This window comes from Oreochromis aureus, linkage group 14 (assembly GCF_013358895.1).
Source record: "Oreochromis aureus strain Israel breed Guangdong linkage group 14, ZZ_aureus, whole genome shotgun sequence".
NCBI classification, from domain to species: domain Eukaryota; kingdom Metazoa; phylum Chordata; class Actinopteri; order Cichliformes; family Cichlidae; genus Oreochromis; species Oreochromis aureus.
The window spans coordinates 39957878-39985352 of NC_052955.1; the positions used below are offsets into that span (position 1 = coordinate 39957878).

Genomic DNA, 27475 nt, shown 5'->3' on the forward strand with positions numbered 1-27475 from the left:
TACAATCCTAACAAGATTGAACATTAATATTTGGTATGACCACCTTTATTCTCCAACATGGTCTGAACTGTCTACGTGAGCTTTCTTGTAATTTCTTTCAATAATCTTCAGGAAGCGTTCTCCAGTCTACCAAAAGGTCTTTCCAATCCAGGACTTACAGTAGGTATACTTTTACTTAAATGTTTGGGATTACTGCCATGCTTAAGAACGAAACCTTTGCCAATCAGATGCTTTTAAGATGGTATTACATAGTGGATTGAAATTTGACAGCACCTATGTGCTGTAGACACTCACTACTGTACCTCTCTGTAAATATTAATGCCAATTTGAATTTTTCAATTCAATTTTATTTCCACAGCGCCAAATCACAACAACAGCCGCCTCAAGGTGCTTTATACTGTAAGGTAGACCCTACAATAACACATACAGAGAAACCCAACAATCATATGACCCCCTATGAGCAGCACTTTGGCGACAGTGGGAAGGAAAAACTCCCTTTTAACAGGAAGAAACCTCTGGCAGAACCAGGCTCAGGGAGGGGCGGGGCCATCTGCTGCGACCGGTTGGGGTGAGAGAAGGAAGACAGGATAAAGACAATGAATAAACCCACTGAATTTCAGTTCATATATAATTTGGCATACCTCAGCCTTTTCCCTGTTTCTCGTCCTTTAGAATGACTTGCTGACGGCCACCCTTCCACTGAGACCATTTCTGATGAGTGAACAGTAAATGCATCAACTGTGTCAAGTCCTATTTCTGAAAGATATCACTTTCACATACTGTTCATCTGCTGCAGAGAGTTTGGTTTTTGTTTAGACCTGACACATCTTTGGTTTTTATTGGTAGATTCAACTAAGGAAACAGCCTGACACTAACAAAGAGCTTAAAGATATCACTTAAAATCAGTTTTTTGAGCTCTAACTGACTATGTGGCCACTGGTGTCAAATTGAAGCCAGTTCCATTTATTTAATGAGCGCTAAACCCCTAAATATGTAAATATGATTACATCACATTACATTTCCACCACTGTTCTGTCTTCTCCAAGGCTGCCTTGAAAACAATCTGGACTGCTGTGTGCCGCTGCTAAGGTCTCACAAAAATAATTACTCTTCCTTAAAGATCTGCTTTATTAAATAAAAGGGAAACCACACACTTGCACTGTCCAAGCCCATATATCTAATAAGCAACCGTTTCAACCATCAGCAGCTCCAGATAAGGTTATGAGATGCTTCAGGCTCAGTCTAAAATCACTTGAGCAGATTTTAGAGACACTGACTGATCACATCATACATTTGGCTCTAAGAAATTAATTAGAGAAGCATAGTTACTGCTATGCTTCCCTTTTATTGCCACCATTCATTTATGGTGACGGGAATAAACAGAAAAAAATAGACTCGAACACAAAAGTAAAACTTTCGGCTACATTCATAGAAACCACTGCAGTGCAGTTAGCATCACAAAGGCTTTTAAAGAATAACAGCTTGATATAAATTGTTACTGATGGAATGTCAAAATCACAAATATACCAGTCATTGACAAATGCAGCGCAGAATACAGGTAAGGTTTTTAACAAGGAAGCTAAAAAACGTTTTTCCTACTGCCCTACTTCAGATCTATTGATTCACTTATTTTTCTAAAACTACATACCAGTTATTATGTAACATGTCACTATGTTTTAAATAAAACCATCTATGTTACCGTATAAACCTTCCTTTACTTTTAATCTCATCTGCTCGATTAGTCAAGTTCACTTAGCTTTGTTTGTGAGTTAGCAAAGCAGCGCAGCGCTGCTGAGGCTTTAGCGCCTGTTTCAACAACGTCATTCCAGCACAGCAGTGAAAGGTGAGAGACCTCGCCTCTGGATGCTGTCTTGAAGAGTTATAATTAAAACTAAGGCTGACAGTTTAATTTCCACAGCGCCCTCTTCTCACATCAGCAGTTAGAAGGACATGCACTCCCACAGCTTGGATGAGGTCAAACATGGTTCTGGCTGTTCTGCAGACAAATGTTGGATAAAGTGAAGATGGTGGATGAGAAATTTTCATAATCCAGCACCAACATTAGAGAACGGGCTGCTATAATCTTTAAATGTCAGCACATCTCAGAGAAATGATCTGGTTTCAGCAGTTCTTCCTTCCCAGCAGTACGCTCTGTGCTGAAGCATCTCGACCTTGAAAAGGAAGAAGCACGTACAGATGCTAGGGTACAACACCGTCTAGTTACTGCCTGTTTACTTTGGCACAGGAAATGAGGATTATTTAGTGGCTGGATCAAACTACAAAGTTTAAACATCTTTCAACACAACACACGTTTCAAGAATTGACCTTCCTTCATTTTAAACATCACAATAGCTGTAATTCCTCCCTCGCCTTTAAGGTCGGGTCCTTTCGCACCTCTGGACGTCCAAATCTGAGCACTCGGCCAGACTCGGCGTTCATGTGAAGGATTATTGAGAACACTGCAATGGCAATGTTTCACTGAGCAGCCGTTCCACTCATCAGATTTTCTTAAACTTCCTTCTCTTTGCTAACATGACAGTAAGGTGGATGTGTCGCTGATGTATGAAAGGACATTACAAAAATTCAAATGACAAGTGATTAGAGCAGGTTTCATGAGGAGTGCAGCACTGCTGGTAGGAGATCAGCTAGACTTTAATCAGGTACAATTTTGGATTTTTAAAGTGTGGGCTCCAAAACTCTGATCGCAGATTGTACACAGAACATTTTAATGACACATTCTCATACTTCAGGCTGCTTCCCTTCTTTAACACAGCCACACTCTCTACTTTAAAGCTTTCCCTGCACGTGACTGAAAACTGTCTCAATGTCAAAAACAACTTTATTGTCGCACCAAAGGTTGAATCAGTTCTGATACACGAGAAGACTTTAACATGTGGGCTAAAGGAGCCAGGGATCCAATCATGATCTCCTGACTCTTGGTGGCGCTGTCACTTGGTGTTCGCTCGCTTTGTGGTAGAGTATCACTTCCTGTTCCTGCTCAAACACAGTGGTGTTTCTGAGTAGCTTTTCTGCTTAGCAATTTAATTTAAATCTTTTGATACATCCCTTTTTCATAGTATAATCTTAACGTGCTTCATCTGAATCACCCTTTCTGTGTACTCACTACCTAATTTATAGCCAAAGTATTCACTCACTGTCTCTGTACTGTTTCGCTAGCTTAGCTTAGCTCGTAGCCGACTTGTTAGCACCATGGCTACTTCACCTGTCCCTCCTGCACTTTCCTGCTCATTGTGTCAGATGTTTAGCTACTCCTCGGCCTCCTTTAGCAGTAATGATACCTGTAACAAATGTAGCATATTTGCAGCTCTGGAGAGTTGGATTACTGAATTGGAGACTCGGCCGCACCCTTCATTCACCCGTAGCTAGCCAGGCCCCTGTAGCTGGTGCAGCCGAAGATAGCGTGAGGCCCTGCTAGCTGTTCCCGGCAGACCCCAAGCAGCTGGGGAAAGAGGGCGGCTGGGTGGCGGTGAGGAGGAAGCATAGTCCTAAACAGAAGCCCCAGGTACACCACCAACCTGTTCATGTGTCAACTGTTTTTCCCCACTCGCGGCACACACCCGCCGGGGTCAAACTCTGGTAATTGGTGATTCTGTTCTCAGACATGTGAAGCTAGAGACACCGGCAACCATAGTCAATTGTCTTCCAGGGGCCAGAGCAGGCGACATTGAAGGAAATTTAAAACTGCTGGCTAAGGGTAAACGTAAATACAGTAAGATCATAATTCACGTCGGCAGTAATGACACCCGTTACGCCAATCGGAGGTCACTAAAATCAATATTGAATCGGTGTGTAACTTTGCCAAAACAATGTGGGACTCTGTAGTTTTCTCTGGTCCCTCCCCAATCAGACCAGGAGTGACATGTTTAGCCGCATGTTCTCCTTAAATTGCTGGCTGTCTGAGTGGTGTCCCAGAAACGATGTGGGCTTCATAGATAATTGGCAAACCTTCTGGAGGAAACCTGGTCTTGTTAGGAGGCGGCATCCATCCCACTTTGGATGGAGCAGCTCTCATTTCTAGAAATATGGACCAATTTATTAAACCCCCAAAATATGACTATCCAGAGTTGGGACCAGGAAGCAGAGTTGCAGTCTTACACGCCTCTCTGCAGCTTCTCTCCTCCTGCTACCCCCAAAACCCATCTCCATAGAGACTGTGTCAGCTCCCAAACAGACAAAAAACAAACCAAAAACCAGCAATAAACAACTTAAACATAAAAATCACAAAGAAAGAACAATACAGTATCCACATCTGAACCAAAGAGTAAAACAGTGAAATGTGGATTATTAAATATTAGGTCTCTCTCCTCCAAGTCTCTGTTAGTACACGACTTAATAATTGATCAACAAATCGATTACTCTGCCTTACAGAAACCTGGTTGCAGCAGGATGATTATGTTAGTTTAAATGAATCAACACCCCCGAGTCATTCTAACTACCAGAAATCCCGAAGCACAGGCCGAGGGGCGGTGTGGCAGCAATTTTTCACACCAGCCTATTAATCAACCAAAGACCCAGACAGACTTTTAATTCATTTGAAAGCCTGATGCTTAGCCTCGTCCACCCCAGCTGTAAAACTCAGAAACCAGTCTTACTTCTTATCATCTATCGTCCACCTGGGCCTTACACAGAGTTTCTCTCTGATTTCTCAGACTTTTTATCTGATTTAGTGCTCAGCTCAGATAAAATAATTATTGTGGGTGATTTTAACATCCATGTAGATGCTAAAATGACAGCCTCAACATGGCATTTAATCTGTTATTAGACTCAATTGGCTTCTCTCAAAATGTAAAAGAACCCACCCACCACTTTAATCACACTCTAGATCTTGTTTTAACATATGGCATAGAAACTGAACATTTAACAGTGTTTCCTGAAAACCCTCTGCTGTCTGATCATTTCCTGATAACATTTACATTTACAATAATTGATCACACAGCAGCGGAGAGTAGACTTTATCACAGTAGATGTCTTTCTGAAAGTGCTGTAACTAAGTTTAAGAATATAATCCACCCACTGTTATCTTCTTCAATGCCCTGTACCAACATAGAGCAGAGCAGCTATCTGAACGCTACTCCAACAGAGGTCGATTATCTTGTTAATAATTTTACCTCCTCACTACGTACGACTCTGGATACTGTAGCTCCTGTGAAAACTAAGGCCTCAAATCCGAAGTACCTGACTCCGTGGTATAACTCTCAAACACGTAGCCTAAAGCAGATAACTCGTAAGCTGGAGAGGAAATGGCGTGTCACAAATTTCGAGGATCATCATTTAGCCTGGAGAAATAGTTTGCTGCTTTATAAGAAAGCCCTCCATAAAGCCAGAACATCTTACTATTCATCACTGATTGAAGAAAATAAGAACAACCCCAGGTTTCTCTTCAGCACTGTAGCCAGGCTGACAAAAGTCAGAGCTCTACTGAGCCAACCATCCCTTTAACGTTAACTAGTAATGACTTCATGAACTTCTTCACAAATAAAATTTTTATCATTAGAAAAAAAATTACCAATAATCATCCCACAGATGTAATATTATCTACAGCTACTTTTAGTACCATCGATGTTAAGTTAAACTCTTTTTCTCCAATTGATCTTTCTGAGTTAACTTCAATAATTACTTCCTCCAAACCATCAACGTGTCTTTTAGACCCCATTCCTACAAAACTGCTCAAAGAAGTCCTGCCATTAATTAATTCTTCGATCTTAAATATGATCAACCTATCTCTAATAATCGGCTATGTACCACAGGCCTTCAAGCTGGCTGTAGTTAAACCTTTACTCAAAAAGCATCTCTAGACCCAGCTGTCTTAGCTAATTATAGGCCAATCTCCAACCTTCCTTTCATATCAAAAATCCTTGAAAGAGTAGTTGTCAAACAGCTAACAGATCATCTGCAGAGGAATGGCTTATTTGAAGAGTTTCAGTCAGGTTTCAGAGCTCATCACAGCACAGAAACAGCTTTAGTGAAGGTTACAAATGATCTTCTTATGGCCTCTGACAGTGGACTCATCTCTGTGCTTGTCCTGCTAGACCTCAGTGCTGCGTTCGATACTGTTGATCATAATATCCTATTAGAGCGATTAGAACATGCTGTAGGTATTACAGGTACTGCACTGCAGTGGTTTGTATCATATCTATCTAATAGACTCCAATTTGTTCAAGTAAATGGAGAGTCCTCTTCACACACTAAGGTCAATTATGGTGTTCCACAGGGTTCGGTGCTAGGACCAATTCTGTTTACATTATACATGCTTCCCTTAGGCAGCATCATTAGAAGACATAGCATAAATTTTCACTGCTATGCAGATGACACGCAGCTCTATCTATCCATGAAGCCAGGTAACACACACCAATTAGTTAAACTGCAGGAATGTCTTAAAGACATAAAGACCTGGATGGCCGCTAACTTTCTGCTTCTTAATTCAGATAAAACTGAGGTTATTGTACTCGGCCCTGAAAATCTTAGAAATATGGTATCTGACCAGATTCTTACTCTGGATGGCATTACCTTGGCCTCCAGTAATGCTGTGAGGAACCTTGGAGTCATTTTTGACCAGGACATGTCCTTCAACGCACATATTAAATAAATATGTAAGACTGCTTTCTTCCATTTGCACAACATCTCTAAAATTAGAAATATCCTGTCTCAGAGTGACGCTGAAAAACTAGTTCATGCTTTCATTACTTCCAGGCTGGACTACTGTAATTCATTATTATCAGGATGTCCTAAAAACTCACTGAAAAGCCTTCAGCTGATCCAAAATGCTGCAGCAAGAGTCCTGACAGGGACTAGAAAGAGAGACAGATTTCTCCTGTTTTGGCTTCCTTCATTGGCTTCCTGTTAAATCCAGAATTGAATTCAAAATCCTGCTCCTCACATACAAGGTCTTAAATAATCAGGCCCCATCTTATCTTAATGACCTTGTAGTACCATATCACCCTATTAGAGCACTTCGCTCTCACACTGCAGGCCTACTTGTTGTTCCTAGAGTATTTAAAAGTAGAATGGGAGGCAGAGCCTTCAGTTTTCAGGCCCCTCTTCTGTGGAACCAGCTTCCAGTTTGGATTCGGGAGACAGACACTATCTCTACTTTCAAGATTAGGCTTAAAACTTTCCTTTTGCTAAAGCATATAGTTAGGGCTGGACCAGGTGACCCTGAATCCTCCCTTAGTTATGCTGCAATAGACGTGAGGCTGCCGGGGATTCCCATGATGCATTGAGTTTTTCCTTTCCAGTCACCTTTCTCACTCACTATGTGTTAATAGACCTCTCTGCATCGAATCATATCTGTTATTAATCTCTCTCTTCCACAGCATGTCTTTATCCTGTTTTTCTTCTTTCACCCCAACCAATCACAGCAGATGGCCCCGCCCCTCCCTGAGCCTGGTTCTGCCGGAGGTTTCTTCCTGTTAAAAGGGAGTTTTTCCTTCCCACTGTCGCCAAAGTGCTTGCTCATAGGGGGTCATATGATTGTTGGGTTTTTCTCTGTATTTATTATTGTGCTATCTACTGTACAATATAAAGCGCCTTGAGGCGACTTTTGTTGTGATTTGGCGCTATATAAATAAAATTGAATTGAATTGAATTGAAAATCAGCTGCCCGTGGCTGAGGAGGAACAACTCTGCATCATCCATAGTACGAGGAATTCTAACTGAAACTCTACACAGTTTTATCATGAAGACTTCTGGTCCTCGTCAGTCAGTGATAATCCTGTGGATGTGGGGCTTAATGCAAACTAACAAGAATAAAGGAGAAGAAATCAATAGTCCCAAGGTTACTTAAGGCTGAACAACCAGCATGCGCAGTCTGAGGCCCTTTTCTCCCACTATGCACCTGACAGCAGTGCCACGCATGTTATCACTGGTGTCACTGCTTGTGTGGGTGTGGAAAGGATGATCTTATTACTAAATCTTAAGTCAAAGAGGTGGTTCTTTGGTTCGGTCAACAAAGCGGACAAGCAGCTGACATGTGATCCACACACCTGGGGAATTTTACCAGCAGGCAGCTTTCAGTCCTCAGGCATCATCTAAGGTCCTGCCAGGCTAAACCGTGGCCATCCATCGAGACGCCGACTAGTTAGTTTCATTTGAGAAAATTCAACGTTTAATAAAAAAAAGCCTTTTCTTTTCATTTCAGTCTCTGTAAAGCATTTTAATAAAGGTTAAAGTAGCATATATATAAAATATAATTTTTCTTACATATATAGATGCGTGAGGAGACAGACAAATGCACAGGAGGTGAGAGCAGAGAGGGAGAGAAATGTGACGCTGTAGGAGAAGAGGAGATGAGACACTGTGCAGGTTACGGTTATTGAGACTGAGGCTGAGAAGACATGAAGAGATGGAAATATGTTCAAGGAGCATCCGTTTAGGGGAAAAAGCTCTGTCAGATGAGGAATAACTGGATGAATGAATGGCAGCAAGCAAGCCACCAGGTAACACCCAGCGGACGCACGATTTCTGATATGTTTAAAAGAAAGAGTGACGTCCATATACCAACTCCTGCTGTTGGGTTTCGATTTGATCTGCTGTTCATGTTCAGGGAGACAGAGAACCGTGGAAACCTCGCCTGTGGAAACTACCCCACCTACCCTTGAGATGAAGCTCATTTCCACTGCTTGTATCTACAGAATTATTAGTCCCACTATGAAAATGTATTTTTTTTAAAATACTTATTTCACAAATGTTGTTAACCAGAGCAATTGATTTGTGATCCCTGTCTCACAAGCTCCTCTTCTGGCACAGACCTTGGTCTTCAGTTCACAGGTCGGGGTTTTGTGCAGTCAGTAAGACTCACTTTGGTCTTCTGGAGGCAGTTCTTCATCAGGAGTGACGGATGTTTTGGGTCAGAGGATAAAGCAACGACCCAGACTTATCAGAAGTCTCGACGTTTCCTGTTATATTTGAACATTTAATTAAATAAAAAAGATTTTCTTTTAGTCAGAGGCCAAAACCTCTTTGGCAGCATTTGTCATATTCAGAGAAAATTTTAGGAGAAAATTTAAAAACGCATGTATTTTATTCGAGTTATGGTGCAGTTATATATATTTATCCCAAGAAAGAGAAGCTTTGGCTGTGAGGTCGGTGATCTGGCTGATCTGCAGGTATAGGCGGAGGCAGCTTTGTGACCAGCATGGAAGCTGTGACTCATACAGTACTGCAAGCTCAACAAGCCGGTCAGGAGGGGCAACCCCCCTGTGTCCGGCCACACACACACTCACACACAGACAGGCTTAGAAAGCTTGGGTTTTGTACAGCCTCTCTATGAAATTAAGTTTCCATTATCTCCATTGTGATTACTAAGGTTCCACTGAGACAGCAGCACAGTCACAGTGACGTCAAAGGAAGTCCTTGATGGAGCAGCAGCATTAAGTCACCTGGTAAGGAGTTCAACAAGTTTGTGTGTGTGTGTGTGTGTGTGTGTGAGAGAGAGAGAGAGAGAGGCACTGATGGGTGATGCTAAATTATGTTTAGTGAGAACATTTTACAGAAGGGAATGAAAATTATATTGACGTGAAAATGTGTCATCACCCCAGCAATTACAGTTTTGATCAAATCCAGATAATCACTGTAGTCGATGTAACATCCTGTGAAGACACACAACTGTACGTGTGGTGGAAAACGAGAGAGAAAAGGAAGAGTACTTACTGCAGAGAGCGATGATGTGGCTGCTGTCTTCGTGGACAAACTTCTTAGTCACTGCTTCCTCCATAATCTGCTTCACCTGCACACAGAAGAGCCAGGGTGACTCTGTGCTAAGAGTCATTGTCTTTAACCTTAGCTGCATCATTGCCTCGCTGAATAGAGATGGTAGCCGCATCCAGTCTCACAGTCAAGCTAATCTGCATCAGTTTTACATAAAAGCTACTGTCACAGGAAATGAAAACACACACACACACACACACACACACACACACACACACACTACAGATGATGGTACAGTAATGGTTTGCAGTGCTTTCTTTCTCATTGCCACTCTTTTATGATGACATGTGGAAAGCACTTTGTACAAATAATAAGAAAAGATTTTAATTTTTTTTTTAAAAACAACGATTGCCCAGTGCACCCAGCTGATGATGGTCAGATTATTGGTGTGTGCTTTAAACAGGCTTCACTTATCCAACCAGATCACTGAGCTTCAGTCCAGCTGAGCTTCAGCTGTTGGACTGAGACTAAAGAGCAACTGTGCCGACTGTGGGGGTGAACAGGTGTGTGTGGGCAGGTGGGTTTTTGCTGTTTCATTAATGTTAGAAAGGCAAGTAACATACCTGTATTTCCTGTTGGGTATATGTTTATTTGTTTTCTAAACTAACTGAGAAATAAATCAAATTTGTAACTAACTGGACTGATACTGCTGGTACTACTCAGGCATAAACATTAACAGGCTCTCATACATTAATGCAGTACCAACACTGTGACACGTGCTTAAAGACACACGGTATAGTTCTACTTTTCTTTTACTATGTTAAAATAAAGATCACTGGCTTCATATCACCAAAAAATGTAAGACGGCTCAGCAGCTGTTCATTGCTGTCAACTGTTTACTGATTGGTTATCGGTATGGAAACCAATGTTTTTCTATGGGAGAATGACCGAGCTAAGATCCTGTGGGACTTCCAGATACAGACGGACTAAATGGTGGTGGCTAACCAACCGGACATAGTGGTGGTAGACAAACAGAAGAAGACGGCCGTAGTGATCGATGTAGCGGTTCCAAATGACAGCAATATCAGGAAGAAGGAACACGAGAAGCTGGAGAAATACCAAGGGCTCAGAGAAGAGCTCGAGAGGATGTGGAGGGTGAAGGTAACGGTGGTCACCGTGGTAATCGGAGCACTAGGTGCGGTGACTCCCAAGCTAGGCGAGTGGCTCCAGCAGATCCCGGGAACAACATCGGAGATCTCTGTCCAGAAGAGCGCAGTCCTGGGAACAGCTAAGATACTGCGCAGGACCCTTAAACTCCCAGGCCTCTGGTAGAGGACCCGAGCTTGAAGGATAAACCGCCTACAGGGGTGAGTGGGGAATTTAAAAAAATATATATATAAATAACAGTGACGCAGTCTCCCCTTCAAATTGTGACACGTAGGAATAACGGCTCTGACAATCTCACCCAAACATCCGCACCGCTGACTTCCAATTAATATCTTGGCATCCTGGAAACATTCAAATGAGTCTTTCTGCTGCTATCTATTGTGTCTCTGGGGAGGAGAGCCTGAGCGAGTTCAACAACACTGACTCAGTCTGCCGTTCGCTTGTCCAAGTTCGTTCTCTCCGAAGAATTAATTGCAGTCGGTAATTAATCCAGGACGTGTCTGGCACCTCCGCCTGGTTTGGGTCTAATTGATAAACAGGATGGCTTTAATTGCTTGTGTGGTTGTGTTATAATGAAGCTCTTACTACAATATCGTTCTTTCACTAAAAACTTTTTCCCTGTATTGTGGAGGAGTGGGAGGTTGTAAAGATTTTAGTAAGGGATGGGCTAAATCACTCGATTTGGAGAGCCAAAAAAACAAACAGCTGCTATAGACTTGTTGTTCCTGAAAAGTAGAATAGGAGGGAGCCTTCAGTTTAAAACAGCTCCAAACTTTCCTTTTTGCTAAAGCATATAGTTAGGGCTGGATCAGGTGACCCTGAATCCTCCCTTAGCTGTAGGCTGCTGGGGGATTCCCATGATGCACTGGGTGTTTCTTCTTCACTCACTATGTGTTAACAGACCTCTCTGCATCGAATCATATCTGTTATTAATCTCTGTCTCTCTTCCACAGCATGTCTTTATCCTGTTTTCCTTCTCTCACCCCAACCGGTCGCAGCAGATGGCCCCGCCCCTCCCTGAGCCTGGTTCTGCCGGAGGGTTCTTCCTGTTAAAAGGGAGTTTTTCCTTCCCACTGTCGCCAAAGTGCTTGCTCATAGGGGGTCATATGGTTGTTGGGTTTTTCTCTGTATTTATTATTGTGCGATCTACTGTACAATATAAAGCGCCCTGAGACTGTTGTTGTGATTTGGTGCTGTATAAATAAAGCTGAATTGAACTGAACAGTCGACAGGTTAAACTGGTCACAAAGAGCTATACGATGCTGCACTGAAAACCTGCAAATACAAATACTCACTAAGAGGTGGTGACCCTGTGAAAAATTATTTTCTGTATCAGGGTTAAATTTGTACTTGGTAAATAAAACTTCAGTGTGGTAAAAAGACATTTTTATTAACTGCTGGGAGGAAAAGCAAACAGCAGTTTCTGGTGTCATGTGTTTGGTTCACTTAACCATTCACCCTGATCAGCTGTGACTTGTTATTTAAGGTCATTTTTAGTATTACTAGTAGTAGTCTAATAGTATTATAGTAGTACTGCTGGGCTGTGGGGTCATTCCCTTAAAGCAGGGGTCGGCAACCCTGGGCACGGGTTAACTGATGGCACGCCCATAGCTGGACTGGCCATCGGGCATACCGGGCCTTTGCCCAGTGGGCCGATGGTGATTTTTAGTTTTTATGGGCCGATGATTTTTTTTTTTTTTCTTTGGTAATGGTATAAACAATGAAAGGTGGTGGATTGGCCGGATGCTGGCAGATGTGTAAAAATAACTCAGTTGTTTGGTGGTGGCTGTGGCGGAGCTTCCACAGAGGCCAGCAGGTGGATGATGGAAAGGGGAGGCAGGAGGACGATTGTCAGGTGAACTGAACTTCAGGTAAGAAGTTATGAGCTGCAGTCTATCTGGGTCAGATATAAAACAAGTTTAGGTGGAGTTTATTTTCGTTGTGCTGACTTTTTACAGTCAGTTACAATAATTCGTACTGCGTGCTAGCTAGCATGACGGAGTTTCTATACAGCTGGGCGGGTGCTATGATGTTACTGATAGTGAACTTTATTTTATTCATAAGGTTAGTTTGTAGAGTTGCCAACCGCCCCTTAAAAAACGGAATCGTCCTGCATTCAGAGAAATTATTACGCGTTTCGTGTTGAGCTGAGAAGGAACACAGTTTGTCCCGGACTTCAGCTAGAATGGAAAAAAGACACAAAGCTGGATTTATTCTGCGTCTTTACGCTGTCAGCTGTCTCTTCTTCTCTCATTCAATCATGAAACTGATCAATGATCAGCTGATCGGTATTTCTGACGCAAGTCCAGTCTTTCGTTTATTTATCGCCCACTTTGCGCCAGAAAGAGGAAACCAGCGGATGTTGTGCTAAACAACAGCAGCACGTTTAAGCTTGATCAGCTGATGTTAGGATTTATTTAATATTTCTTTCTAGTATCAGCTGATGTTTGCTGGAGCCACAGCTGTAAAGCTGCTGGTCATGATATCGGTTTGGATATGTGGTGAGAGGGAAACATGCAGATGAAACCAGGAGATGTCCTTACTGAATCATCAGAGCTGAACAGGTGATGGAGAAACAGGTTTACCTTTTAGGTGACATGAATGAGTTGAAGGGAAGTTATGAACTGTTTCTGAGAGACAAATAACACCAGGATCCTTTTCTACGTAGCTGACAGCTGGTAACTGTGCAGGGGCGGATCTAGCAAAGTTATGCCAGGGGGCCAGGTAGGGCATTAACAGGGAAAGGGGGGCACAAAGAAATACTTTTCTTTCTTATTCTCATTTGAAATGTCTCGCTTTTATTAAATAATTATCTGAATCTTACAACCAAAGTTTTTATCTAATGTAAAATGTATAGAAATCATACATATACCAATAAGACAGTGTACATCACTGTAACAAAGGCTTTATGGCTTTAATACCTGGTGGGCCGGTCTGTAGTCAAAATGCCCGGGCCGATGTTTTGTCCCAGTCCAGCCCTGGGCACGACACACAGTGAATTAATCTGAGAAGGTGCATTAAAAAAATAAATGGCCGGGCCAGCGGTGCACATCGCAAATTAGCTCGCATAGACACATTAGTTGTGCCGCTTCTTAATGACGGTATCTTAGCTAACAACCCCAACTACCAGATTCAACTTGTAATTGGCTAAAAATCACTTAGCCTACTGGTGAGAGGGACGTTGCTAGCTGGCAGTTTTTTCAAGCGATGTTGACATTTCCACATTCTGACACTTCACATGCTTCAGGAGCTGTCCGCTCAGTGCAACAACTGTTAATATAGAGCGTTATTAAATTTATTGCTAATGCAATGATATGGCACATTGACTTCTGAGGAAATTTTAGATGGCACTCGTCATCAAAAAGGTCGCCTACCCCTGCCTTAAAGGAAAGGAAAGAAGCAATTTTTCATAAAAATAAAACTTCCTAAAGACGGAGCCTGTTATGTTACCAGATGGACACATGCCAGTAGCCCACAGATCCAGTCAAACTGGCTCTTTACCATTCCTGTCTCAGCGTAACAGTCAGTCACAGATGCCACAAGGAAAAACAAGGAAATGTCGTGGCATTTGAAGGTCAGAGTGGCAAACACTGAATCATCTGTTAACACATATTCTAAATATTATATTTCTGTGATTACAGCGATACCTTTAATGAAAATAAAATGCTATTTTCAGTCTACCACCAAATACCGCTCAGTTATAAATGCTTCACTACTACCTGCTCTTGTATTTGGCAGGTACATTTCCAGTCAGTGTGCTAAAGGATCCATGACTCAGAAGCTTGAATTAACAGAACATGTACACAGAGACAGGAGCAGACCCCACGTCTGCTGAGAGCGAGTCAGGTTAGGGGGAACTTTCTGCTTCTCATTCAGTTTTATAGATGTGCAAGTAGATCCATATATTCATGCAGAGAGCAGCTCCACCCACACCAACAGCTCCACAGAGCAGGCTGTCAGAGCGGGATCGATACCTTCACCTGGTGGAACTATGAAACTAACAAGTTTAATTAGTTCTAGTTGTCAGGGATTACACAGAGTTACAATGAGCTCTAGTAGTTTTAATTCCAGCAGATATTGAAACATTGCATTTGCAGTAAACATGATTAAAAATCCAAATTCATAATAAATGTTTCTTAAATACACACAGATGTTAATAATTGCTCTAAGTGTGACGATGTCTGTGCAAAGTTTTGTTCAGATTGGCCCGCCTGTTAACGAGGAGGAGGAACATATATATACACATATATATATATCTATATGTATATACACACACACACACACACACACACACACACACACACACACATATACATATATATATACACATATACACTTGTGTAAATCCTGCAGGTCAAACTGACATGACAGGAGTACGTTAGAAGCTCGTTTCGTTGGCACAAAGTTCACGTGACCACAGAGATACCTGCATTTATTGACTTTAGCTTAAAGAGGACGTTCCTGCATTAATAAGCATGCACTTCCAGGGACAACGTTGAAGGCAAATTCACTGTGTTTTGGGTTTTTGTGTGTTTTTAATGGCTGAGCAGAGCTGGGTAATTCTGACACACTTCTACGAATCCTGAAGCTAATGCTTTCTGGGAGGAATGGAGAAAAGAGCTCATTAGCCCCCGTCTGTTACATAAGGAGACGTTTAATTTTCCCTTTATCTCATGTTCGTGACTAGACAAACAACCGAACACCAACAGTTTGTTTGTGCTCACCACCAAGAACCATGCTCCTGATGCAAACGAGCAGAATGGAAAATACAGTAAGTGAAGGGACTGTGCAGCAGACGGTTTGCTAATTCAGGCTGTTTATCGTCCATCCAGGGTAGTACTCAGTTTATGATTAAGGGAAGAGTAATCAGGGCTTGTTCACTTCCTGAGGTGAGTGAGTTTATTGGAGCACCAGCCTCTTTGGTTTGTGATAAATAACAATATTAAAGCATTTTTGTGCCACCTTTAAATGCGCTTCACTCTTTTTACATGAGCGTAAGGTGACAGCCAAGAATTTCACATTAATTTATCATTTTTTGTTTTTCAGCTCATTGTTTTGTAATTAGCGCGAAGCATGGTGCTCTTCTCTGAAAGGTAAACAACAGCGGCACAGTGCGCGCTTTTAGATACGAGCTACACCGTTTGTTTTCTAGTCTGGCTCATTAACGGCCGCACAGGTGTTTCCACTTCCTGCTGATTAGACCTGTGTCTAAGAGTGGAACACGGGCAGCGCTGTGACGGGAATTACTCACGACTTTAACACAAGTAATTAGTTTGAATGGATGCTGAAGCCCGAGCAGCTCAGTCGCCATTGTTAGTTTTTGTTAATTACAAGTTTGTCCTACTGTGAAAAATACCTACGACCCAGGTGGGATCTTTGCTGCCCCAACAGGTGAAGGAGGCAATGACAGCCTGTCTCTATTAGGTCACTTGTGTGTTTGATAAAGGTGCACCATGTCTGACTTTTAAAACAGCGCACTGCAAAAATTAGGATGCTGTTAAATCCACATAAGAGTTAACTGCTCGCTCTTTTGTCAGCTCTCTCCGCTCGTCTTGTCTCCGTATCAGTTGTGAATTTGCTCTAGAGGAAGCACCTTGCTTTCAGATAATGCAGAAATTACAATGTTGTCCAAAATAAGTGTGATTATGACTTTTGCAATAATCTCAGAGCCTCACGTGTATTTTTTAGATTAGTTTCACAGTTGGACAACCAGTCAGGCTCAGAACAGCGACACTGACTGATCTAATCCTGGGTGGATGCTCAATTTGATGGTTTATAAAAACTGTAATAAATGACTGTTTATGTGTTTGTTTGTTTTTAAGACTTTTGGTTAAAAAACTGAGGGTCCATGTTGTTGAAGTGATAAGCCTCTAACTCAGGGGTGGGGGGGCTCCAGGCCTCAGGGCCCGGTGTCCTGCAGGTTTTAGATGTGTCCTTGATCCAACACGGCTCATTTAAAAAGTTCTCCAGAGGCCTGGTGGTGAGCTAATCATTTGATTCATGTGTGCTGACCCAGGGTGAGATCTAAAACCTGCAGGACACCAGAGTTCCCCACCCCTGCTCTAACTACTAAATACTTCTTTGGATCATTAATCAGGTAAAATTAAGACAACATTCAGATTTTACTGATGCCCGTGTTGTTTCTTCAAATACTGTTATGAACCTGCTGCTAAATAACTCTGATCTCTGCTATGGGTCCTCTAACCACATTATCCTCACACATATATGGTTTTAACTATTATCTAAGAAAATTGTGCTCTGGTTTGTTGTAATGCAGCCCTTCACTGAAGAGCTGCTGTTAGGCCACAGCACCATCATTAATGAGGTCACGAGTAATGCCCTCGTAACATTGGTGGTGGAAGAGGGAGGCTGAAGGATGAGTTGGTGGACTTCATTTGTCCTCACTCATATGCAATGCAATTGTTGACCTGATGCAGCTTTTCACAGATGCTACGACCCTGAGATAATTCTCTCCTTAAAGAGCCATATCCTGGAACCAATACCTCTGATATTCCTGTAAAGAAAATGTAGAGGAAATTAGCGTTTAACCTTAAGAGTATAAAATATCAAGTAGATGTCAGTGTAGTTTTACGAGCTGCTCTGGCCTTTGAAGCTCTCGTAGCAGCAGCCATAAAATAAGACTGTTGCAGGAAGAAATTATTTGGTTCTGGAGAAAGTGTCAGTCTGAGGGAAACGTTACCCCACACTCTATTTTATAATGCTAGAATATTTCTTCAGAGAAGAAACTATTTAATGCTGTTACACAGCAGCATCCAAGGCTACTCAGTGTAGTACATAAAGGAAATGAAAGCCAACTTCCAACACTACGGTCACAGTATTGATGTTGGCCATGTGACAGTTTCCTGATCTTGAAGATGATTTTCCATTTTCTGTGAGCAGCTGGGGAACTACTCATGAAGAGCTTTTACAACTATACAACTTTTCATGAGTGGTGTGTGTGTGTGTGTGTGTGTGTGTGTGTGTGTGTGTGTGTGTGTGTGTGTGTGTCATGTTTTCATATCTTCGTGGGAACCAGCAGACCTTATGGGGACAAAGTGCCTGTCCCCGTGAGTTTGAAGGCATTCATGAGACTCAAAATGTGGTTTTAGTGTCAGGGTAACAGGCAGGTTATTGGTAGGTTTAGGCTCAGGGTTAAGGGTTAGGCATTCATTGTTGATGGTTAGGGTAAGCAGCTAGGGAAAGTATTATTTCAATTAGATGTCCTCACTAAGATATGAAAACAAGTGTGTGTGTGTGTGTGTGTGTGTGTGTGTGTGTGTGTGTGTGTGTGTGTGTGTGTGTGTGTGTGTGTGTGTGTGTGTGATAACCTCCAGTAACAACTTGCAAACTGCTCCGTAAATACATCATTTTTCCCTAGCAACCAGAGGAAGCCAGCAGGTCGCCAACCAGTCTCTATGCCTGTGTGATTGAGGCTAAATAACAGTGATGTTTTCAGGAGCTTTTTCTGCTTGCACACTCTTCAATCATTGTCATTATTGTGTTTCTCAGAAAAGTGTACTGTCTCACAAAAACACAGTACTTACTTACTATTCTAACTCTGACTGACAAATTGTGCTGCATTAAAATAAAAAAAAATAGCAGGAGCTCCTGAAATGACATCGTGAAACTTTACGATACAGAAGTCATGAGATAGTGACTCCTCCGAATCAGAATGTTATCAGTTTGCACATAAATCTATTCAAAACAAGCTTTAGCTGAAACTTAAATAAAGCACAGGAGAAGTCGAGCCATAACCCAGTATGAAATAGTGCCACCTTACTAGTTTGCATGCTGATTAAACAGGGTGCTAGTTCTTAGCACATGCATTTAACTCGGCTCTCTGCTTCTTCTAAAGAGAGAGCCTTTATTTCTATCACAGAGCAAACGCGATGGCCAACATGTGGAGAGCTGTTACACTGACACGTGTAAACACTTTGGCCGATTACAGTATTTAATCATTCATATCAGCATGCATGGCTACAGTTACATGAGGGTAACAGTCCAGTACAGCTACATGCACATGCACTGTACCTGAGCTGAATCAAGTATGAAACACTCGATTCAGCTCAGGTTTGAGTGAAGTATCTTTTACTGCAGCAGTAAAACAGAAAAATCCAGGATGCTATAGGGGAAAATTCATTTCCTCCAAAATCTTCTATGTTGTGGAGACAGAGAAAAGTGTTGATCTGCAGGACGAATAAGCTGCTTCTGGAACCACCAGAAAACTACTACAGATTTTATAAAAGCAGAAGGATGCTTAAGGAAACAGGTGACTACAGAAAGGCACTTTTTGACTCGGTATAAGAGACCACCTGACAGGGCCGCCTCACTGCTGAGATATTAATCGCCAACTGATGCAATTTAACTTCTTAGGGAGCTGCACAGGCTTTCAGTTGCCAAGCAATAGTGAGCGAACAGAGTGCCGCTTAAAGAGACAGAGAGCTTTAACGCAGGAGCCAGTCAGCCCTGTTCAGACCAGGCTGTCTCAACACAGCTGAATTTGCCATGCTTTAAAACATCCTAAGACACTGACAGCATGCCATGGATGAACTCTGGGATAATCGTTTATACCAAATATATACAGAACACAAGAGGATGAAGAGTTAGAGCATATGGCAAAAAACAGATAACTGACACTTTCTTATGCAACAGCATCTCTTCCATGTGAGGGCACATTAATCCTAGTCTAAAGTTCAAAGATCTGCATTTAATTGACAGAAAACAGGAATTGGTGTGTATGAAAAAAAGAACCTGACCATAACCCCTGTGTTTGAGAAGCACTACGCTGTATGACAAGAAGCAGATGGTTCAATATTACATGTTGAATAAATCTCAGAAACAGGACCACCTTATCACATGTAGAGAGGATTTTAATACAACTTAAATTATTTCAAAATTCAAATACAAAGACACTCCACCGAGACATTGTTTAAATGTTAACAGCCAGCGTGCATTAACAATTGATGCTACTGCAGCACAAAACAGTGACCGGTGTGTTTGAAGATGCAGCTCGGCGTATCAACACACACCTTTCAGTGGCTCCGTCACCCAAGACTGCAACAGTCTTTTCCTTTTCCCACGTGGTCTGTGTTTAGTAGACACAGACCCCACCGCCTGCAGTCATCCTGAGAACTGGAGCTATTTTGAGCCTGAGGCGATGCTATGACTCAATTATTTAAGACTCAAACCTGTAGGTGACTATGGAATAGCTGTGTTTAGCCTAGATATTCAAAATGAGTCTTGCACTTCAGACGGCACAGGAGCCAGTCAGACTATTTTAACCATTTCCCAGTATGTATGACAGGCAGGAGAAACACCCTTCAACCACGTAATTAATACTGATTTTTTACAGTTTGTCCACCAGAGGGCACTCTGCAACCTCCAAAGACGGCAACCTGCTGACGCTAACAGAGCGAGGCAGAGAGTAAAGAAGTATTCAATGACTCCTCCTAACAATAAAAAAGGATCATTTTTAAACTGCACTCATACATACAACACATTACAACTGTTAGGAAAATCTGTTTATTATTGTGAGGCTGAAAAAAATATGAACCAACATATCACATTTTTTAAAATCACTAAATATTAATATTGATATTGGCCTTAAAAATCCTGTCAGTCCGGCTATAATAATGATAAAACTGCTTATGTTGATGTTTAATGTTACTTTTTTGAAATACAGGTTTATCAGCCCAGAATTCTGCATCCTGACTGGACATGAAGGGAAAAGGTAACACACTGTTAAGTGGTCAAGACAGAATGAAAAAGAAACAACTACAGGAATAATGATCATATTTAGGTCTCACTGCTAGTTCTGTTGATTCAAATATAATGTGCATGCTGTCAGCAGGCCATCCAGCATTTAGTATCTTTAGTCAGTTGTATAAGGAAGATGAAAAGTGTGGTGAGGTTTGCTAGTCACACAATGGCTCCAAATGTCCAACTCAGCCTCAGCTTTTATTCCCTTTTAAGTAAAAGTGTTTCCATTTTCTGCTTTCGTCTTCTTTTAGATGCAGCAGTGATATTAATTCACTAAACCACAATCTTCAGTCAGTGTATCTGGAGCAAACATGAAATCTAGACTATATCAACTCATTTGCTGCCTAAAGCGAAGCAGTGACGGAGAACTAATGAGGTACTGTTTGATGAATGGGATACTTTAACTCACAGCACAGAGAACACTGATTAGGTAATCCCCCCACCTCTTCGCTCTGACTATCAGATTTTTGGCCTGTTATTTTTAGCCTGACCTTTCTTCTCCATTATAATGGCAGGAGCTTCATGCTCAGACTGAGGTACAAGCAGTGAGCCACACCTCGCCACATCCAGCCTCCTAAGAGGCTACTTTTGGTTTTCACTGACATTTCATCTGCAGGAAAATATCTCCAGTTGTAGCTTTCAGCATGAGGATTACAACGGGAGTGGGTAGAGAGGTTAAAGGGGTAATGATTTATTCCTCACTGGGGAGATGTGAGACATTCATCATCAGGAAGAGAAAAAGCCTGTAGCACAGTGTGCACTGTGGATGTTAGTGCTGCTGGTAGATGCCTCGGCTTATCACTTAAAACATGAGGTTTCTAATGCAATCCTCCTGGAGGGCTAGCTTATGATTGGACGCAAATTACGTACATCATCATGTCGATACAAATAGTTTGGAAAATAGGGGGTTCTTCCTCCCCACTTTTGCCAAATGTTTGCTGATTGTTAGCTGTCAGATCATTAGGCAAAATACTTGATATCATTTAAACATGTAATGACCCCAGATTGGGCTTTTAAATACATAATCACGCCACATTTTAAAATGCCTTCATGTGTACTAGAAAGTGGAATTACTGTGGGCAAAAACAGACATGCTAACATATTTGAAAATATCCAAATGTAGCTTCGTAATGTAACAGTAATAAACACGAAGCAAAGAAAACAGGTATTTTTATTACTGAAAGAGTGCAGTTGGATGGGGACTGATGGTTCATTTATTTAACTGTTTGGCAACTTGAACTTGTGACGCCCCATACAGCACTAACACGGTCCCCTTCCACCCCAAACACCCCCCTCTCTGTGGGCATTTTTGAGTCCAATAAAGTAATAGAGTACTGATGTGCAGCTCGGCAGGCCGTCACGTGTGAGCGCCTACCTCTCGTTTGACGTTCCATAGTAATTTTTCCTTGTATTCTTCCTCCGTGCAGCCCTCCATGTCCGCGGTGTTCTTCACGACGCGTCTGTATGTCCCCGTCACGCTCCGTGCGCTCTGCTCGGCCTTTCCGAAGCGCTCTCCTTTTATTTCTTGGTTCCTTCTTCCTTGGTTCAGCAGGACTCTGACGCAGCCGAGCAGCTTGACGGCGACGTCAGAGGATCCGCCTTCCTCGCTTTACTGATCAATGGAAGCGCAAGAAAGGAGGAAAACAATCACTGGAGCCCACAGCATCCAGCCCCTCCTCAACCTGCCGCCTGCAGCCACTCAGCATCCAACACACCAACCTGTAGAGCCTCGAGTTATTTATAGCATATTCTGTGAAACGTGTGAAAATGCTGCTCTGGCTCAGTCGATGTTTGCTGCTTGTAAATCCCTCCACTTTCTATTTGTCTGGAGCAAACGCCTCCTCACAGCTTTCCACCGGGACTCCGGTGCCGTGAACGTGGAATGAGATCGTTAGGTGCAGTATTCCTTCTGTCTTTATCCACACGCTTACAGGCACAGGAGGGGGCAGCATCTGATTAACGAGAGCCTACAGCACATGTGGACAGTGCAGTCGCCTCTGATGCCAGGTTGGCCTGATGCAAAATGAATGACGTCACGGTAACGTGACGCACAGTAATCTCTTGTGGAGACCCCGTCATGAAACTTTGTGTTTGTGCCTCCGTGTGGACTGACTGTGCACCTGCAGCACGGCTTATGTAGTTTCACATGAATGTGACAGTAAAGCCAACTTGACATATAGCAAATATATGCTGCATGTAAGTGACGTTAAAGGATATCAGACAGGGGCGATTTTAGCCCATTTTTGGGGGTGCTTCACCCCAAAATGAATCAAAGCACCCCCAAAGATTTCTTACTTTTTTTGGACAATATTTGCTGCTTGTGTGACACACTGCTAGAAATATAAAAACCATACAGTAAATGGTTGAGACATAACATTTTAACAACAAAAGTACAGATAACCCCCCCAAAATGGTTTGTTCCAGCTCGCCTCTCCCCTACTCTGGCTCCAGCGCTGTTGCTGCCAGAGCGATGGTGGCTGAGACGCAGCGGAGCGGAGGTGTAAGTGCCTGGATTAACCTTCAGTTACTCTTTATATAGTTAGGTAGGAGTCAGGTCATGTTTCTTTTTAGCTGAAAAACATTACACCAGGTAACCTGCAGTGTTCAAAACATGTTTTCCGATGATGTTTGCTACCCTACAATCCGTCCTGCTCTGTAGTAAAATCAGCGACATTTGACCGTCCTGTTGCTCCCATTGAAATGTATACAGCCTGTTTAAAATCTGAAACTTAAAATTGTCCGTAGCTTCTGTTGTTACCACTGTCCTGTTTGAAATGGATACTAACTAATTAACTGACTGAATGCCCATTAACCTTATAACTCCTGGTGTGTGTGTGTGTGTGTGTGTGTGTGTGTGTGTGTGTGTGTGTTTGTGTACAGAGAGACAGCCAGGTTCATAATGGATATAAGGAAGTGTTTTGAAAAAAAGGAGCCACATTCAGGTAAAAGTGTAAAATCAAATGATCCGTTAATCAAGAATAATGTTGGATCAGTGTTTCAATATTTATATCTTTTATTAGATGTTCATGTGGTTTGGTTATTTGCCTTTTGGTTGAAAGTACACTGAGAGAGGACTTTTTGTTAGTGATCTTAATAGTATTTTTTTCATATTAATGTAATTTTTCATCTAATTGAATCTATTTGTGTATGATTGTCAGTCCAAAGAGGGAGAGAGGAAAGAGGGAACATGAGGAGAAAGGTCAGGAAGAAGCAGGTAAGGAAACAGACAGGGAACAGTGACGGGCACAACAGAAACTGTTAAACTGACGAAGAGAAAAAACCCTGATTTTACTCACACAGTCTGGAAGTTGTGTCTCCCTATATTAAAGCTGCTATACAGAATCTGCAAAACAAACATTATCATTGATTGGGGAGATTAAAATTAATGATATATTTTTATGTGGTTCAGCCACAACTCTACTAAAACCTCAGCCAGTAATACGTAGGCCAACTTTTGGACCGTCCAGTTGTCTGTATGACTGCCGCAGTACAGTATCAGAAAGTGCCAAACAGCCCTGGTGGAGTGAGGAGCTGTAGAGAGAAGCAGAGTGCTCTGTTTATATTCTAAAAATGTTTTAAGCTTGTTTCAAAGATTCTGTACTGCAGCTTTAAATGTTTTCCAAAAGCACACATACACTTATCAGTGTTTCTCAAACTTTTTACAGTGTGTACCACCTGATAAAAATGTCAAGTCTCCCAAGTACCACTATGAAAGCATGAAACTCATAAATATTACAACACAAAATTAGTATTATTAAATTAGTAAAATTAGTATCTGCAGTAAAGATTTTTATTTGTAATAATTTATTCTGTTTTGGGAGTATTTTTATGTATCTGTATTATATTATACATACACGTTAAAAGTGAATCTCTGTCCAAAAAATGCACTCAGTTTACTTCTTACTCACTATGAGCATCATTCATTATTCTCCCCAGTAATTAAGGTTAGGATATGTATTTTTTTATTTCAGTCCATTCTTCTTTTGCAGCATTTAAATAACCTTTATCAGATTTGATGGTTTTGTTACAGACAAAAAAAGTGTTTTGCTTTTCTTTCACAAATGTGGGGATTAAATTGTGTTAAAATGTACAAAACAGTGATGTCATGTTTTGAGACGAGGACCCAGGCACAGAGAGACTTGATGAATTTAAGAATCTTATGATTTAAGAAAGAAATTTGCAGACTTGCACAGAGATGGTAAAATTATGGTGACTGATAACAGAGATGAAGACAACAGATGACGACGACAGGGAGAAACACGGGACAGTCAGAGAGAACTCGGGACAACTGGAGACATTTAAGAATGCAGGGACTGACAGAGACAGGGAAGAAGTCTCATCGTGACGTGTAAAGTTTATCTTGCCTGGCTGGGCAGCTCTCTGGGTGCTCAGCACCCCCAAAGCTCTAATCCTAGAATCGCCCCTGATATCAGAGAAGTTGGTGCTTTTTACAGCACGGACTGCATCTCTCCAAGGAACTCGGTGATTGCTTCAAAAGTGCCTTTAAATCGTTTACATGTCGTGTTGATTCTTATTCTGGCTCAGCTGGTTTCTGCACTGAGAGCTGACTGAAGTACATGTGTGGGAGTGTGCGCCTTCACACATGAGACGCCATTAGTAACGACCTTGGCTAGCTCTTTTTTGGCATGTGACAGGTGGCAGGATGGGCCTGCCGTTCATGTCAGGGTCAACCGTTTGTCACGGCCAGCTTCTTGTCTGCTCCTGCTAGCATGATAAGTACTGGCACGAAAGAGAAACAATATACAGTATGTGGATCTGATCTCTTCCCTATACTCATCATTAATATTGTTACACTAGTACTAACGGAAAGATGACTCTTCATTATATCCAGATTGGGGAATTCATTAGAAGCCTGCCTCCGCCTAAGAAAACACAACGATGAGCTGCGCTATGTCACCGAATGCAAACCGACAGCTTTCAGTGCCGGTGTCGGTTTAACAGCTATCATTGTCTGAGCAGTGCAACTGTGTGGGCCGAGAGAAGAAAACTTGTTTACTTCTTTTCACAACATACTGACACACTGCAGCTACTGCAACGCCAGGTAAAGCCCGATCACCAGCCTGAGCAGAAATACTTCAGTATGAGGTCCAAATATTTTGAAAATACAGATCAGCTCCAATTTGAATATGTAAATGAAATAAATAAAATACACACATCGTGGCATGTACAGTTTCATCATTTCAAAACTCCCAGAAACCAGTTTTCATTGATTTGACCCACAATGAATAGATGTGGGTCAGTTCAGGACCTGGAACAGCCTCGACATACAGGGTTCAGTGTGAACAGTAACACACACAGTACAGATGAGGATTAGGGCCACTGGGAACTAATAAAATGGGGGGTTGGATTCAGTTTTTACAGAATTATGACCTTTTTTTTTTCTCAAAACAGCCCCCCCAGCTGCCCCAATCCACTTTCATATATACACGCATTAGAATGAAAATGAATTTGTCTTGGAGATTTTCACTAAGTAGGAGAAAAATAGTTTTAGTGCTTATCAGACCAAAAAAAAAAATTGTAAAATTTCTCAACAATTTCCTGAACAAGCACAGTTCAGCATGTCGACGAATACAGATGAGACTGAAACATTTTAAGGGAACATTCTGGGAATGTACCACAATGCAGAGGCTTTCCTTGGAGTGGGCTAGTTTGTTGAAATCAAGAACCATCCTGAAATTGTGCAACAGGTAAAATTGGACCTTTTCATCCTGGAGCAGCTGTCACGGCTTTTTCCTCTACGGTGAGCTTATCTGTTTACATTTTGAACTCCTTCATCAATGCCTGTTTGACTGTTGTCATCATAATCAGCGCTTCCTTATAAGAGAACTGAGGCTAATTTTATATCAGCTGCCACATGCCCTGTCCTACCTGAGTTCCATGGTGACCTCAGATCTGGTGATGTAATGTAATGTAATGGTTGTGGACCTCTATCAGTGTCCTATCAAAGTCAAAATCATTGACTCTGGCCCTGCACGTCCCATGTTTGCAGTGATTCTTGGTGTCTGTGTGCACATGGTTTGGTTCAGGGCACCAATTCAATTCAATTTACAAAGCGCCAAATCACAACAACAGTTGCCTCAAGGCACTTTATATTGTAAGATAAAGACTCAAAACCCCAACAATCATATGACCCCCTATGAGCAAGCACTTTGGCGACAGTGGGGAGGAAAAACTCCCTTTTAACAGGAAAGTTAAAAGGGAGTTTTTATGAAAATCTTAAAAGTAGAGATAGTGTCTGTCTCCTGAATCCAAACTGGAAGCTGGTTCCACAGAAGAGGGGCCTGAAAACTGAAGGCTCTGCCTCCCATTCTACTTTTAAATACTCTAGGAACAACAAGTAGGCCTGCAGTGTGAGAGCGAAGTGCTCTAATAGGGTGATATGGTACTACAAGGTCATTAAGATAAGATGGGGCCTGATTATTTAAGACCTTGTATGTGTGCTCTCACTGAAGCATTTCGTTTAGGAAACAGAACCTGCTCATCTTGTTGCATACAGCCTCTATGTTGGTCTTCCATTTCAGCATATTGTCAGATTGGACGCCCAGGTACTCCTCCATCACAACAGCTGATGATTCCCACCAGATGTTTCCACAAAACCATCGCTGGGTGCTCCCGTCACTAACACATCCATCCAGTTGTATTTGTGAGTATTTGTGCGGGTGACATGAACCAAAGTCGTGCTGAAAGTCTGAGTAGATGGTGAATAGAAACAGAGAGATCACCGTCCTGTTGTACGGGTACGTGTCAAGACATGTTTTCACCTGTGGTCTGAGGTGGGCCACGACCAGTCTCTCCAGTACCTTCATCACATGTGATCGAGGGCAATTGACATCAACCTGTTAAACGTTGATGGCGGCGACTT

At 42.0% G+C, this 27475-nt stretch overlaps 1 protein-coding gene across 1 annotated transcript in view; it reads right to left on the minus strand.

The window, feature by feature from the left end:
• Positions 1 to 22517, minus strand: part of sgsm2 (small G protein signaling modulator 2) — a 115447-nt gene extending 92930 nt beyond the window's left edge. The window contains exons 1-2 of the mRNA XM_039598236.1: positions 21968 to 22517; positions 9670 to 9745 (exon numbers count right to left, since the gene is read on the minus strand). Of these exons, the coding sequence (XP_039454170.1) occupies positions 9670 to 9745; positions 21968 to 22027 (136 nt within the window). The 5' untranslated portion in view covers positions 22028 to 22517. The remainder of the gene's footprint in view (positions 1 to 9669; positions 9746 to 21967) is intronic.
• Between the last annotated feature and the right edge of the window lie 4958 nt (positions 22518 to 27475).